This window comes from Ceratotherium simum, chromosome 28 (assembly GCF_057802395.1).
Source record: "Ceratotherium simum simum isolate JZ-2026a chromosome 28, ASM5780239v1, whole genome shotgun sequence".
Taxonomy (NCBI): domain Eukaryota; kingdom Metazoa; phylum Chordata; class Mammalia; order Perissodactyla; family Rhinocerotidae; genus Ceratotherium; species Ceratotherium simum.
In genome coordinates, this window is record NC_141927.1 from 16198953 (window position 1) to 16215137 (window position 16185).

General features: G+C 38.6%; 1 protein-coding gene across 8 annotated transcripts in view; it reads left to right on the forward strand.

The window, feature by feature from the left end:
- The first annotated feature begins 411 nt into the window (after window positions 1-411).
- The window catches only part of PRIMPOL (primase and DNA directed polymerase), a 43218-nt gene continuing 27444 nt past the window's right edge, over window positions 412-16185 (forward strand). For 2 of the 8 annotated variants that reach the window (XM_087418343.1, XM_087418349.1), the window contains exons 1-7: window positions 412-539; window positions 1388-1464; window positions 4245-4377; window positions 5935-6142; window positions 8507-8604; window positions 9767-9896; window positions 13775-13922. In XM_087418343.1, the coding sequence (XP_087274469.1) occupies window positions 5963-6142; window positions 8507-8604; window positions 9767-9896; window positions 13775-13922 (556 nt within the window). In that variant the 5' untranslated portion in view covers window positions 412-539; window positions 1388-1464; window positions 4245-4377; window positions 5935-5962. Of the gene's footprint in view, window positions 540-1387; window positions 1465-4244; window positions 4378-5934; window positions 6143-8506; window positions 8605-9766; window positions 9897-13774; window positions 13923-16185 lie in introns of those variants that run through there. The other 6 variants (XM_087418347.1, XM_087418344.1, XM_087418348.1 and 3 more) reach the window with 6 other exon arrangements.

Sequence of the window (16185 nt, forward strand, 5' to 3'; positions counted from 1 at the left end):
CAAGGCCCGCCCCCCGCTGGCCCCACCCCCGGGGCCCCGCGCTCCCCTCCGCGCTGACACGTCCCTCCCGCCCCGGCCCGCCCCGCCCCCGCCGCCGCGAACGCCCCTCCCTCAGCGGCCCCGGGCGCTCTGGCCCGCCTTCCCGTCCCGGCCCGCTACGACCTCGCGCTCCGGCCCCGCCCTGCGTGCCCGAGAACACCGCTCCCTCAGAGTCCCGGCGCGCTCCCCGCTGCCCCGCCCGCCTGCCGGAGAACACCGCCCCCTGCCGCGTGGAAGCCGCGCCCTCATAGGCCCGGCGCGCTCTGGCTCCGCCCCCGCCCCGAGAACACCGCCCCCTGCCGCGTGGAAGCCGCGCCCTCATAGGCCCGGCGCGCTCTGGCTCCGCCCCCGCGCCAGGCTTGAAGTCGCGACCGCGCCGCGGCGCGGGGTTCTGGACGTGAGCGGAGGGAGACCTCAAAGCCGCGGCAGGCCCGAGGGGCGGAGAGAAGGGAGTCAAGGTTGGACGTCTGGGAGGAAGGAGAGCAGGCCGACCCGCACTGGTAATCTCTTCCCCTCGGGTGACCTGAGGCCTTTCCTTAGGTCACCCCCCCCCCATTCGTCCTTAAAGCCTTAACTGCCTACTGGTTCCCGCCTATTTTGGGTCACGAACGCCTTTCAGACCCTGATGCAAACTCTCAGTCGTTTTCGCAGAAGACTACACCAACTCGACTGAGCAGGAAATTCTGCATCAGATTTCTAGAGCTTCATGACATTCTGATAAGTCAGGGACCCCATGTTAAGAACACTTCTACCTATTCGGATATAAATCAGGGGCCGTATTTTGTACATGAACATACAGCGTTATATACGTGGCTACCATTTGTTGAGCGCTTATTCTGTGATGTTACGTGTTCGCAATACACTTTCTTATTTTATCCTTTCAACAACCCCGGGAGGTAGGAATTCCAGTTCCCATCAGGGCTTAAAAAGGTTAAGTAGTTTGTTCTCGCTAAAAGGAGAGTTACAGAAGTTAAACTGGGATCCCAGGAGTAAAACTTAGCCCTTTCTTTATCCCTCCCAAGTTGAGAGAAGACAAAAGTGTGGCAGTCCTTTTTCTGCTGCAATAAAACTGAAGAGGACCCACTCCCACCCCTAAGTGGTTCAGCATGCAGCTATTCGTAAGGGAGGCACCAGTATAGTTGAACAAGTCCTCTTACGCCCTTGTGATGCCCAAGCCTCTTCCTGTGCTAAACTTTCTTACCAAAATGATGCTTCAGTTAAGGCAGCAGCAGTTTTCTGCTTTCGTGTAATTATACTAGTTTACTTAGTCTAGAGAAACTTTAATTATAGTAAAACAGTTGGCTGGAGCAAATGTCTTCTGACCGAGTCCAGTAATTTGTTTTTACAGAGGTGTCTCAGAGGTGGCGGAACTTGATCCGGGCCTTGAAAGGGAAGAATTTGGAAAAGGGAAGTGGGGCATTCCAGGTGAGAGAAACATGCAAAGGGACTTTTGGAGTGGGCCAGATGCAGGAAATGGTTATTATCATTCATTTGGTGATTGCCATTTGGTGATTTTCATTCATTTGGTTCAGAAGGCTGAAAGGTAAGAAATAAAATGGGTAAGTGGTTTAGGGCCAGATTCTGGAGAGAGTTTGGACCTCTTGATGTTAACTATAGTGTGAATTGAGTGATGCTCTGAATCATTAATGGGTGTCCCTATGAAAAGTTATGAAAATGGTTTTAAAAGTCATTAGTCTGGCAAAGTTAGGCTGTTTGGGTGGGAGAGCCTGTGGAGATGGTAGAAAGGGGTAACTGGAAAAGAACAATATATCACTGTATGTTTTCTTATCCCTTACAGGAGAATTTTGGGGGATTTAAATGAGTTACTTCTGTTCAAGCATAGAGCGGCAAAGTGACTGAAGTGGAAGAAAAAGAAAATTCAGTCAATTAGTATATTTCTTAAGGTGTTACTTCATCTGAGAAGTAAACATATAATATTACTATTAATGAATTTTAATTACATACTTTATTATGAATACTTTAGCAGTATTCCAAGAGGCCACAAAAGGGATTATATTAAGAAAACATTGCCAGATACCAGAACATTACTAAATACTAGAACTAGAACATACCTGCAGAAAACACAAAATACTGATGAATCTATTCTGAGGACAGAGGAAGAGGTTGGAGTTAGGGAATAGGAATTGACGTGTGATTAGACAAACAATGGGAAGAATCTAGGAGAAGTGGACTAGGGAGAATCATGGCAAGGCAGGCTTCAGATCTCCCTAGAAGCCAGTAATCATGAAGCACGTGCCCCCTATCCAGCTGCTCCTGGGAACCAGGGCATCAAGTGTCCTAGCTGGGCAAGTCTAGGCATAAACCCAGGGAAACCAAGGCCATTACATAGGATGGCCATCTGAGTCATCTCTCCACCTCCATCCCCACTTCCCCTTTTCTCACTACACTACAGTTACTCCCAAAGGACTAAGCCAGACTCTTTTCTAGCCTGACCACGTTTAGTTGTAAAATTGGTATCCAACATGGTTAAATCAACATTCTGGTGCAACGTTAAGAAACGGTAGTGCTCTTAAGCCTACTATTTTAAAATACAACAAATATTTTTCTTTGGAACTTGGAAACTGTTACCAAAAATAGTTATGGTCCCTGTGTGAAAAGGGGTTTTGATGTACAATTCTATAAAAGAAAGACAGCACTCTTTCCCCACCAGGAATTAAAAGCATTTCTAAAATGGTGACGTTCTCTCAGAGGATAGGAATAAGGAATATGATAGTCCAAAACCAGAATGCCAGATGCCTTCCTGTTCTCTGTTTCCTTTGCTTTTGTCATTCACCCTCCTGCTCAAATAGTCCAAGCCCCAGTTGTCTTCTAACCCTCAACCCAGCTGTTAAAATTTTCAAACTGTGCAAAGAACATGAGGGTGTGGGGGAAGAGGGAGAAGCCCCCTCTGCCCTTTCCCTTAAGGTTCTTATGGCTGGCCAAATAATTAACAAGATAGGTTAGCAGGAGAAAATAATACCAAGTTTAATAACATGTATACATGGGAGAAAGCAGGGACACTGCATTTCTCAACACAATAGCAGAAATTCTAGTCTTAAATACCATCTTTAGCAAAAGACAAAGGAGGATGTTGGGGGTGGGGAGTCAGTTACTGGAGATTACCACTAAAGCACAGTAAACAAGAGTAAGGTTATTATGCAGATTTAAGGCCTCACCTTCCACATTGATAAGTTTCTAGAAATGAAGTCATCCCGCCTCTTCCCAATACAGAAACGAGATACCTTTACAAATGGAGATTTCCCTTATAAATGTAAATGTTTGTCTGGCAACTCCTCTCAGGGCCATCCAGAGAATGTGCCCAGAGAGACAGAACTTCTGATAAGATGGGCTTGTTGGTGCCTTTCCTATTGTAACATCTATTTTACATTATATTACAGATCTTCTATGTCAAATTCTTTAGGCAGTTAGTGGGGGAGGTCAAATGTCCATCAGAGAAAACAATCAAGGTAAAGAGAGATGTTTCAGGGTAGCCAAATCTTGATCTCCCACAAGGGCATAACATATATTGTACTTCTCTTTTTTGTTTCTGTTGACATTCATGGTTTTCTCAGTCCAGTAAGTGTCAAACTGATTTTCCACTCTGACTCCTTGATTTTCATGTATGACACACTTCCATGGTCATACCAACATTTTTACAAAATTAAAATTTTCCTGGTATCAGTGTCGATAAGTGTGAACGTCCACATGGTTATTCCTAGTCAGTTATTGGGTAGATACTAGAGCTATAAGTCACATCTGATTGTAGTCTATTTATTTTCTTCATTAAGTTCTCAGTGGACTTTATTGAAAGTTAATTTCATAGGAGAAAGTCAGTTTCTCCGTTAGGTTGCTTAAATATAGGGGATTTCTATCTGTATGTGAAGCAGATTAAAGTAAACAATACTCAGATTCTATCTAGCAATAAGGAGCCGTATAACTTTGTACTGAAAAATTAAAGCAGTTTTATTTAAAATTGCCCCATCTTTTTAATCCAATGAAATTGTATTCCTTTCCTAGATATATCTGTTATGAAATTTATGTTGATACCTTTAGAATTATGTTTCTATTTCTTGGTTTATAATTATAATTTTCATGTGGATTAGGTGTAACTCTGAGAGAATAATCTTTCTTAGGTCTGCTATAGTTGAAGTCAAATTTGAAATCTAACAATGTCATGACATTCCTACCCTGTCTTAATCTTTCAGGGTGATTCTATTTTTCCTTCTAGGGGACGGATCATTTGCCGTTGAGTTTGTGTTGTTGCAGCGTTTTTGGCTAAAATTCAAGAGAATATTTATCAACTTGATAAACACAGGTACTGGAAAGCCATTGCCAAAGGTACATAGGAATATCACCCTCAAATGCTCTAGTATATATTATTATTTCACTTAAAAAAACTAACATATCTGTTTTCTACATAAATTATGACCCATGGATGATATTAATGAAGAGGGAAACTGTATCAGTTACCTATTTCTGTGTAAAAACCAGACCAAAACTTACTGGCTTTAAAAAAAAAAAACGAGCAACAGATTAATTTTTTCTTACAGCTCTGTGGGTTGGCTGGGCTGTTTCTTTGGCAGATCTCACCTGACTCACTTGGGCTGACTCAGGCATTGGATTCAGATGATGTCTGGATGATCCAGAATGTCTTAACTCACATGTCTGACAGTTAGTCGGTGCTGGCCGTTAGGTGGGATCCCTTTGTTCATCTCCAGATGGCCTTTTATCCTCTGTGAGGCTGGAGGTATAGCATGACAGTTTCAGGGCAGGACTCCAAGATAGCCAAATCCAATGCCAAAGCAATTATTAAACCTCTGCTTGCTTCACATTTGTCAATGTGACATTGGCCAAAGCAGTGGTTAAGCCCAGAGTCAGTATAAGGGATTGGCTTTAGTATAATGGAGGGATTTAGATGGCATCTCTTGATGGGAGGAGTGGCAAAGAATTTGGGGCCATTTTTTATCTACAATGGAAGCTTTTACCCCCTTCTTCTAAAAAAACCTATCCTTTTTCCTTTGTAAGTAAACCATAATCCCAGATTGGAAAAGTATTGCCTGGCCCCCTTACCTTGGTATGGCTAACGTGGAAGCGTTGTCTGCAAAGAAAAACACGTGTCATTAATAAACAAGGGTTAAAATACAATCATTTCAAATTGGCTAATCACAAAAATACAATCATTGAATTAACAGACATAGCTTAAGGTTTATTTATTCCTTTCTTTAGTCATGCTTATGATAACCATAGACATCCTAAACCAAAACTAGCCAATATTGTAATTCCCATTGATACACTGGGTTATCCTCCCAACGTACAGTTGTGTTGGGAGAAAAGAAGAGCAATGAACAGAAACAGAGGAAAAGGGAGCTAAGACCTGCACAGCGGTGCCTAGAAATAAACTTTACACTAAGATATAATAGCACAAGAATGGTGGCCACGGTAGCAGCACGAGCTGGGCAAGGTAGATAGCACTTGACGCAATAAAATGGTTATAATAAAAACCATAATGATACAAAAACGCTTATATTTACATGAGGCTTTGTAATTTACAAAACATTTTCATGTATCTTATCACATTTGTCCTCAAGTAACTACGTAAAGTATTCAAGATGATAATGATTCCCATTCTGCAGTTAAGATTCAGGAAGCTTCATTAACCTGGCCAAAATCCTATCACTCTTATTTGGAAGAGCCAAGATCTAAAGATTTCTGACAACCAGGCTTGTTCTCATTTCACATTAAAACTTCATGCAAAACATAAAATATAAGGCAGATAAGGAAATAAGCATTAGGAAATGAGTTTTGAAGTTTTACTAAAGAAAATATATTCTAAATGAAGAAATTGATGTCCTTGTTTGTTTTAGTAGTAATCGATAGGAATCTTACATGTGATAGGTTTTAGTCTCCCCATAGTTCTGAACCAATGAACAGAACATGGGAAGCAAAACTGAAGCAAATTGAAGAGCGAGCATCCCGTTATGAGAGGAAACCGTTGTCCTCAGTGTACAGACCAAGATTGTCCAAGCCAGAGGAGCCACCTTCCATTTGGAAACTATTTTATCGGCAAACTGAAGCTTTTAATTTTGTTAAAAGTTGTAAAGAGGTAATTTTCTCATCTCCTGCTTTTTTTTAGAGCTACCATAATTTAAGATTTCTAAAAAAAAATGTATTGTTTGTCTTCATTTCAGGCCACATACTCTACCAAAAGAATTTAATTGTAATCCTAATATCACAGTATTACAGAAAAATATCCCTATGAATCATTAACCATTTACTTTATACTAATAATGAAAAAGAATGACATATCTAGTGTCAGTTAATTTTTAAAATTTGTAATGACGTTTAAATGAAATTATGCTGAAAGGAAGAGTGACCATATTATTGGGCCAAAAAATAATAGAATGACTGAGTTTAAGAGTAAAACTAAAGCAGTACCCACAGAAATATGAGGAAATGAAGGAGTGAAGTGTGAGATTTTTAAGGATGAAATTAGGGAAAAGAGAATTGAATTTATTTATTTATTTTTTATTATTTTTTTAAAGATTTTATTTATTTATTTTTTCCCCCCAAAGCCCCAGCAGATTGTTGTATGTCATAGCTGCACATCCTTCCAGTTGGTGCACGTGGGACGCGGCCTCAGCATGGCTGGAGAAGGGGTGCGTTGGTGCGCGCCCGGGATCCGAACCCGGGCCGCCAGCAGTGGAGCGCGCGCACCTAACCGCTAAGCCACGGGGCCGGCCCGAGAATTGAATTTAAATGATAAGAAATGAAAATGTCTCAAATACTATAGCTTAGAGTTTATAAGGACTAGAATTTAAACCACAGTGTCAAAGCACACAGGTATTTATCTATCCCTATCTCCTTTTGTGCTTTGGAGTGGTAGAGTGGATGTGTCATAATTTCCAGCATATATGGGGCAAGTGCAAGTAGAATAATTTCCTACACAAGTGTGAGGAAGAAGTGCTTGCTACAGGCTGGCCTCGCGAAGGGTATGGCACTCAGAAATGAACAGATGTGTACTGCACATCATTTGTTTATTGGGCGCTGTGGGGAATGTAAAGAAGTATAATGAAAAGATGCATATACGAAATCTGACATTGTGATTCTGCATTCTAGCATTATGATTCTAGCAAATCATATTGTGATTCTGATTATTGATGCTGTATAAAAACTCAAAGTACTGAAAGTTTTTTAGGAGGAGGATCTTTCTTTCCCTACTAAGGAGATACTAACTCAGATCTCATCAGAATGGTTTAGGAAATGTAAGAAAAATCTTTTGTGCTTATTTTGTGTAAACCTAATTCAGGTATCAGAAAATACTGACAGATTCATTTGATCTTGAATTAAAAAAAATATAGGAGTGGGCCGGCCCCATGGCTTAGCGGTTAAGTGCGTGCGCTCTGCTACTGGCGGCCCGGGTTCGGATCCCGGGCGCGCACCGACGCGCCGCTTCTCCGGCCATGCTGAGGCCACGTCCCACATACAGCAACTAGAAGGATGTGCAACTACGACATACAACTATCTACTGGGGCTTTGGGGAAAAAAAGGAGGAGGATTGGCAGTGGATGTTAGCTCAGAGCCGGTCTTCCTCAGCAGAAAAAAAAAAAAAGGATTAGCATGAATGTTAGCTCTGGGCTGATTTTCCTCACCCACACGCACACACACACACACAAAATATAGGAGTATGATTGCTGGACTTACCAATCACCAGTCAATAAAGTTTATCTCGAAGATTTTTTATAGGGTCATGAAACTTAATCCTCCTCTGATTTCTCACTCATGAAAATGAAAGTTTGTTCCTTCATAGGCTCAACAGCTACCTTTAGCTAAATGGAAACATAAGAACTTGTGCATTCCTTTATTAGAAGAAACTCTTCATGGCCGCAGACATAAACAGTTAGATCAAGTGCCACAGCAATTAACTTTTAAAAAATTGGTTTCTCACAGAAAAGACAATTTATAGTTACTTGTTCAAGTTAAGCATTTAAAAACTTTCCTGAAGCTTTTAAGATTAACTTATAAATATTTCATTAAAAAAATTGATTCCCACATATATTTTTATAGGTACTAGAGAACTTAATTAATTTTAGCCCAAACTATTTAAAATAATGTTTAGGTAGTTTTAAAAAATAAGTTTAATTTTATAAACTAACAAAACTATACGAAGAAGTTAAACTAGAGTGTTGAAAAGTGAGTTTTCTCCTTTTTTTCTTTTTTTTAATTTGGATATTCTAATTGTTTCTGCCTTGAACATGTATTACTTGAATAATGAAAAATAAATACAAATAACTAGATTTTGATTGGCATATAACTAGTGATTATTTTTCTTGTTTTTAACAATACAAATGTTCAAATTCTAGTTTTCGAAAATTTGAATGGTAAAGTTTTTATGAACATTGAATAGCTACAGTTGATTTTAGATTTGCATTTTATTAAATTTTTTAATATTATTTTTGATTTTATAAAGGATGTTCATGTATTTGCTTTGGAATGCAAAGTGGGTGATGGACAACGTATTTACCTCGTAACAACCTATACTCAACTTTGGTTTTATTATAAATCCCGGTAAGTAGTTTATAAAGGACAACACATTAAACTAAAGTTACATTTCCTTTATCTAGTAATGTCTGTGAAATTAATTCAGGCAGAATTGGCCTTCATAGTTCTCAATCACACAGTTAGTTACTCCTTTACTGTTAGAATTGAATTCTGGAGTTTCCTTGTCATAGCGACATTGAATTATCTCACCAGGTGTTGGGAGAAAAGAAATTGTGTGTGTTTGAATTCCTTTACTTCTGGTGCTACTTGATGACACAATTCCCCCATTACTTTTCCTTGTTCAAATTACTACAGAGCTTTTATTTGTGTAGGATGCCATCGAACTTCACCCAGCAAAAGTTAGCATTTACGTATCAAGTCAGCGTCTATTCTTATTAACCCACGTTAAAGTCATACCTCTTGATGCCAGCAAGAATGTTAACTACATACGTAAGCACTGAAAGCTCATTGAAGTCAAGTGATCTGGAATGTTTCTAACCAGTTTTTAAAATATCTTCCTAATGAAAATAGGTAACTTAAAACCTCTCATAAAAAAAATTTATGGCAGGCCGGCCCGGTAGCGTAGTGGTTAAGTGCGCGAGCTCCACTGCAGCGGCCCAGGGTTCGCACGTTTGGATACTGGGCGTGCATTGATGCACTGCTTGTCAAACCATGCTGTGGCGGCGTTCCATATAAAGTAGAGGGAGATGGGCACAGATGTTAGCCCAGGGCCAATCTTCCTCAGCAAAAAGAGGAGGATTGGCAGTGGATCTTAGCTCAGGGCTAATCTTCCTCACACACACACACAAAAATTATGGAATCCCAAGAATATGTGATTCTGGGATCCTAGTTTGAGAAAGAAAGTTCTTTTCTGAAACAAAATTTGCTTCATGGTGACATCAAAAACAAATAAAGCATTGTTACACAATATCAAAATCATCTGTGAATAAATAACAGTATGAAGTTGACCATATTTTCAAGTTAAATAATGTTACAGAACATCTTGTTTAATAGAAACTCTTGATACTATGTTCTGTAAACCTATGGTGAGGCATTTATCGTGTCTTCATTATGTCATAGTTATATGTCATTAAAACACAGTTCACACAATATCTTGAGATGTAAGATAACTTCTGTGATTTAAAAGGTATAAGATATAAACCTAACAATCTTGAATTATTCAATTCAGAAAGAATCTGTTACACTGCTATGAAGTCATTCCTGAAAATGCTGTGTGCAAACTGTATTTTGATTTGGAATTTAACAAACTTGCCAATCCAGGAGCTGATGGGAAAAAGATGGTTGCCTTACTCATTGAGGTAAATAACAGACTTAGGATTTTCTCCTTATATCTCTCTGTATATCTCTTCATTCACCATTCATTCATTAAGTGAATCCAACCTATGTAATATATAGGTTCTGTGTTTCTCCTCCCTTTTCTTGCTACTTTTTCCTTTGACTTTCGTTTCTTAGTATCACTTCTCTGAGTAAACTTCTAAAAAAGGAGAAAGGTTCAGTTTATGTCTTTATATTTCATAATAATATATCTAATAAAAGCTTTGAAAAAGGTGGCAGTTTGGGAATTTTCTGTGTTTTTGGATTATATATTCTCTGAATTACATTACAAATAGCTGACTCTTATAAGGATTAGGCAAAGTAATTTTTATTGTAAGATAAGCCTCCAGAAGACCTTTGATAAAAATAGTACCAGAATTTTTGAGCTGGCGGGAATTCTGGAAATTATTATATTTTGCACCATCATAAATGAGGAAACTAAGGCCTAGAGAGGTGTAATTCCTACTCAAGGTCCTACAGCGAGTTATTGGCAAAGCCTGGTCTAGAAATACAATTATCACTGTTTTTAACAAAGAGAAAAGAGTGTAGTTCTACTATATATTTTTGATTTAGCAGTGTAGACCAGGAAGTTACTAACAAAAGGAATAATTTGGACTTGTGCAACTAAGCTCTATTAGGTTTGTTTATAAAATCCTTTAAGATTGTATTGCATTAAGTTGTATTCAAGTTATATTGACTATTTTTTGGCCTCAGAGTAGGTATTAACATTTATTAACTATTTTTTCTTTTAGATGTTAACTGGAGATGACTCATTTGATAACTTTAAAAATATATCCAAATTAAAATATTTTTGATAAAGACTATCTGCTGATTATGTTGGATCTCTACATGTTTTATTTGAAAAATATCTAATTTATTTGAAAAATGTATGTAAACACTGTTTTTTAAAAAATCATAATGTTAGCTTTCTCCTGGCTTTGAAGCAGAAGAAATATACATAAGTCTCCCTTCCCCCAAAAAACAATAATAACAAAAAGGTTATGTTTTTTAAAATAGCCATTGGACTCTTAAAAGTAATATTAAATATTTTATTTCATTATAGTTGATAAATCGTGTTTAATTTTTAGCCTTAATTACATTTTTAATAATTCATAGATATTGACTTTTTCCTGGTGTGTGATACACTTCTGTAGTTTAAGGTGGGATTTATTATGTGGCCTCTGTGTGGCCAACAAGGAATTAAGATTCAGGGACTTTGATTGGCGCTTTCATATGGTCATACTAGTAACAAAGAAGTACCACATTGTATTATAAACTAGCAATATCCCTAATGGAATCAACACTCTAGTGCAAATCCCATTTGTAGCATAGATTAATAAACACTGGTGTGGCAAAGATAATGTAGGTGCTTAAAATTTTTTTCCTTCTAATTCTTTATACAGTCTTATCCAAATGAGTTTTGAACAACTAATCTTCTACATTAGCAAAAGCTGGAAAAAGTTGTAGACATCTGAGTTTAAAATTATACAGTGTTTTTATTTAACATGTTTGTCATGTTGGTAAAAAAGCTATTAGGATTATTTTACTTATTATAACCTTTATAAATTATTATATTGAAATTAATTTCATTTATTGGTTACTTTGTATGTAACAGGTATATAATGCAGTAAGTACTTTTCCTTTGAGTCTCTGTGTGAAGAGACGTAAATTAGATTAGCTCTGCTAATCATGGAAGCTCACCGCTTCCGTGGCCCAGATTCACTTCCCAGTCACAGAACCACACCACCTGTCTGTCAGTTGCCATGCTGTGGCAGCGGCTCACTTAGAGGAACTGGAACGGCTTACAACTAGGATGTACAACCATTCACTGGGGCTTTGGGGAGGGGAAAGGAAAGAGAGGAATATTGGCAACAGATGTTAGCTCGGGGTAAATCTTTCCCTGGAACAAAAAAATTAGATTAGTTCCTATCTTAATTTAACAGATGGTTAATAAACAACTGGCTGATAATAACTAGTGATACTATATAATGCCCTTTCATTCAATGATTTACTGAAAAATTTCAGTAAGCCACTTCTCCCAATTGGAAAGAATTCTGATGCTAAAGCATTTTATAAAACTATGTTGACAGGTCACATTGCTCAAATAATCATATATTTTTAACTTCTGGATTTTTCAACTGAAATATTTAAATAACTTAAAATTTTAAAGTTTAACTTGGGAAAGAGAATTTAGGAGATTATGATTACTTTTATTACCTACAGAGTCATTACATTTATTCTGTATAGTTCCAAGGTACAAAACTAGACTTCATTCAGTTATCAAAATTTTTTCAGCCTCTACTAAAGTGTCACTGTGCTAGGCACTAGGAATACAGTGGTTAGCCCAAAGAGACATGGTTTCTGCCTTCATAGAATTTATAGTCTAATGGAAGATAATAAATTAGGATAGATTTAGCTGCCATAATAAAGACCTAAAATTAAAGTGGCTTAAACAAGATAGAAATTTATTTTTCTTTCATGTAATATCTGGATGTGTCTGCACTGTATTAGGGACTAGGCTTGCTGCTTTGCTCTTCCTAAGCTGTCCAAAATGGCTCACCATGACTGTCTGCATTCTAGTCAGTAAGAAATGAGGGAAGGGCGGGAATGCCACTCGCCTTAAGAAGTGGCCAACTTTCCTTCTGCTCACATCCCATTGGCCGGAACTTAGTCACATGGCCACACCTTACTGTGACGGAGTCTGGGAAATGTGGTCTTTATTCTGGAGGGCCTCATATCTAACTAATAATCAGCGTTCTATTTCTCCAGAAGCAGGAGAGAACAGATAGTGAGGGGTAGCCTCTGTCATACAGAGGAAACAGATGTCAAAATAATCGCGCAAAATAACATAAAATTGTAGCTGTGTAAGTACTACAAATAGAATATATAGGGCGAATTTGATGTAGGTGGGGAAATTGAGGAAGCCTTCTCTGAGAAAGTGAGAATTTACTGAAGAAGACTAGGATCAGAGAGCGTGGGGAAGGGGGTGCTATAATAATGCCAAAATAACATGAAAAAATTTAATTTACTGCGTAACTGTTAGGTATCTAGGTGCTTGACAGTTTACATTTTTGCAGCTCTCAAGATAACCCTGCATGGTAGTTCTTAGTAACTTCGTTTTGCAGACAAGAAGACTGAGGCTTCAGAAGTGTCTTGTCCTGTGGCTGTACAGCTAATGCTTTTAAGCAGTTACATGTGCCAGGCAGTGTGCTAACTCTTTCCTCTCATTTTCTCCTTTACTCTTTACAACAACCCCAAAAGTCAGGTCCTATTATTATCCCGTTTTGCAGCCGAGGAATGTAAAGTTTGGACTTGACCAAAGTCACAGAACTGGTAAGGGGCAAAGCCAGAACTCAAACCTAGATCTTTCTGACTCCAAGTCTTGTGCTCCTAACCTATGCCTGCTGCCTTCCTATAATGCAGAACTGCCTTCAATATCATGTCATCCAGCCCTCCCTAGAGGCTATGTTCTTGGAGCTAGATTTGGGCTCACTATGTTTGAGGAACTTCCAGAACAATGGAATTAATAACTTTTAAATTCATAGATGATATTTAAAGAGATACTTAAAAAGAAATATTTTTGTGATTTTAGAGGAGATTAATGTGTAAGATAAATTGTTTGACTTCTAAGAGGCCTTTAATCCTGACAGCCTGTGAATTTTTGAACATAAACGTGTAATAATTTAAATACGATATATATTTCAATACATAAGTAATTTGGTAATATTATTACATAATAAATATTCTGATAGCAAATAAAAATAAAAACAAGTTAGACTTGTACCAAGATATTTGAATTTTGCTCATGGAAAAATTTTAAAACAAAAAATATTAATTATTTACATTTTACTTGTGGTTTTAGCATGTTTGTAAAGCACTTCAAGAGTTATACAGGGTTAATTGTTCAGCTGAAGATGTTTTCAACTTGGATTCTAGCACTCATGAAAAATTTAGCTGCCATTTAATATTTCAACTCCCTGATGTGGCATTTAAAGATAACATTCATGTTGGTAAGTATACTATTTTTTTAAAAGTCATGGGGTTATATTAAAAACTCCTATTTTTCTTTTCCTCTTAAAATTTTGTAAGTATTAGTTAGATTTATTGTTGTTAACCTATTCTAAAAAATGAAATGTGATTTTTCACATTTTCAGGATTTGCCTTTAGTTCTAGATGTATCTTCCTATTCTAGACACATTTTAGATACACTAACCTACTGAGGATATCCCGGGCATTAGTGCCTCTGGCTATAGATGTTGGGATGGCTATGCATGCCCTGGTACTGGTTTCTGCTCTAACGGAGTCGTGTCAGAAGTTTTCTGGGTAATACATGAGGGGCCTAATTCAAGTCTTACCTGTGATGTCTCACATCTGGATTTCTGACACTGGCTTCAGCCTTGCCTTAGCCTCAGCTTTTAGTGCATGAGGACTGGGACTTCGGTTCCAGGCCACATCCAGGAAGGCTTGTTTATTGTTCCAGGCTGAACTTCAGGGTTGGGAAGTCTAGAGGTGTAAGCCTGAAAGTGTAACCAGAGTATTTGTTCCAAGACTGGACATTTAGAGATATAGGCCCAGGTATAAAATGAAGTCAGTCTGAAGGGGAACAAATAGGCAGAATGAGAACACCGAAAACCACAGTCTAAATAGAAGCCAAAATCCTGAGTGTTTATCAAAGCAGGTGTAGGCCAAGTATTCCTAGGTCCAAACAGCAGACAGTTAACTGAAGTTCAGGTAATCCATTTCAGAACGACAAGTGTCTGACAGTTTCAAGGGTACCAAGGGTAAAAGGCGTGAACATAGTCACTGAAGGACTGGTGTAAAAGTCAGGAACCTAATTGCTAGATTAGGGTAGCACTAGGTCACAGTGACCTGGCGTGCTATGTACGTGGGTCTCATTATCTCCCTGTTTTCTGTTAGCTTAGTTGGACATTCCTTCTCTGTCTCTTTCGTCCCTTAGATATTAGTAATTATAGAATCTATCCTTGTCCCTCTGTTCACTCTCTCTGTAACCTTGATGATCATCCTCTGTCATGGCTTCGATTACTATCTATGTGTTGATGACTCTCAAATCTTTATCCTCAGCCAAGATTGGTTCTCCTCCCCACCAGAGTCATACAGCCAACTGGCTATTAAACATCCTCACACAAACACTTCAAACTCAGCGTGTCCTAGACCAAACTCCTCATCTTTTCCCTAGAACTTACTCTTTCTTCTGTGATAGTTATATCAGTGGGTGATAAACCCAGTTAGCCAAGTAGAAACGTTAGTGTCAACTTTGACATTTATGTGTCTCTCAGCTTACTTTTTAGTCAGCTAGTTAGAATGATCTCATTCTACCACTTGTGTGCCTTAGACCCTGCAAGGATTATTCATTGCCTTCAGGAGAAAGTCCGGATGTCTTGGTTTGCACAGTGAGGCCCACTCTCCAAGGGCCCTTTCACCACCCGGCCCTCCTCACTCTGTCCTACACTCAGCTCCCACTGAGGCCACATTTTCTATAGTCCTCCTGCCTTTGCACTTTTTCCTGCTGCTGTCTCAGTGGACATACTTCCATTTCACCTAGTCTGTTAAGACTCTGTAGGTGTTGTCATCGGAGATGCCATTTCTGTCACATCGCAAACCCTAAGACTTAGCGTTTCCTCGGGGTTGCAGAGAGCACCCGGTGCTTATTGTGTCAAAGCTTTCACCACTTCCTGAGGTAATTTCCTGGGGGTTTTTTTTTGTCCTCTCTATTCCCACTAATATTTGTTTAGGGCACAGACTCTTTCTTATTCACTATTGTATTCCCAGAGCTTATCGCATAACAATATCTTTATCAATAATAATAATATAACAATAACAGCAGCAGCAATAGTAAATACAAGTAGGCATTTAATAAATATTTGCTGAATGAATGACTGAATGTTAAGTAGGCTCTACTGTGAGAGTGTAGGGGCAGAGTCCTAAGCAAGATATTTCTTTGATTCCTATTTACTCCTCATAGTTTGCTCTATGACTCCTAGCCACAAGGCTGAAAATTGAGATTTGTTGCTAGGGAAGAAGGGGAGGACAGAAATTTGTCAGGTAATTAGCAGTGTCTGCTACAGATCTCTTCTGAAAGAAGATGACATTCAAACTGGGCTTCAAATCAGGTACCATGATATAGACAAAGGTAAGAAAGACTTTACAATCAGAACAGCATAAGAAAAAGTATAGATATACGAGTTAGTGGCTAATTTGGGGAGCAGTGGGAGTAGTATGTGGCTAGAGTGAGAGACACACACAGTCAGACTT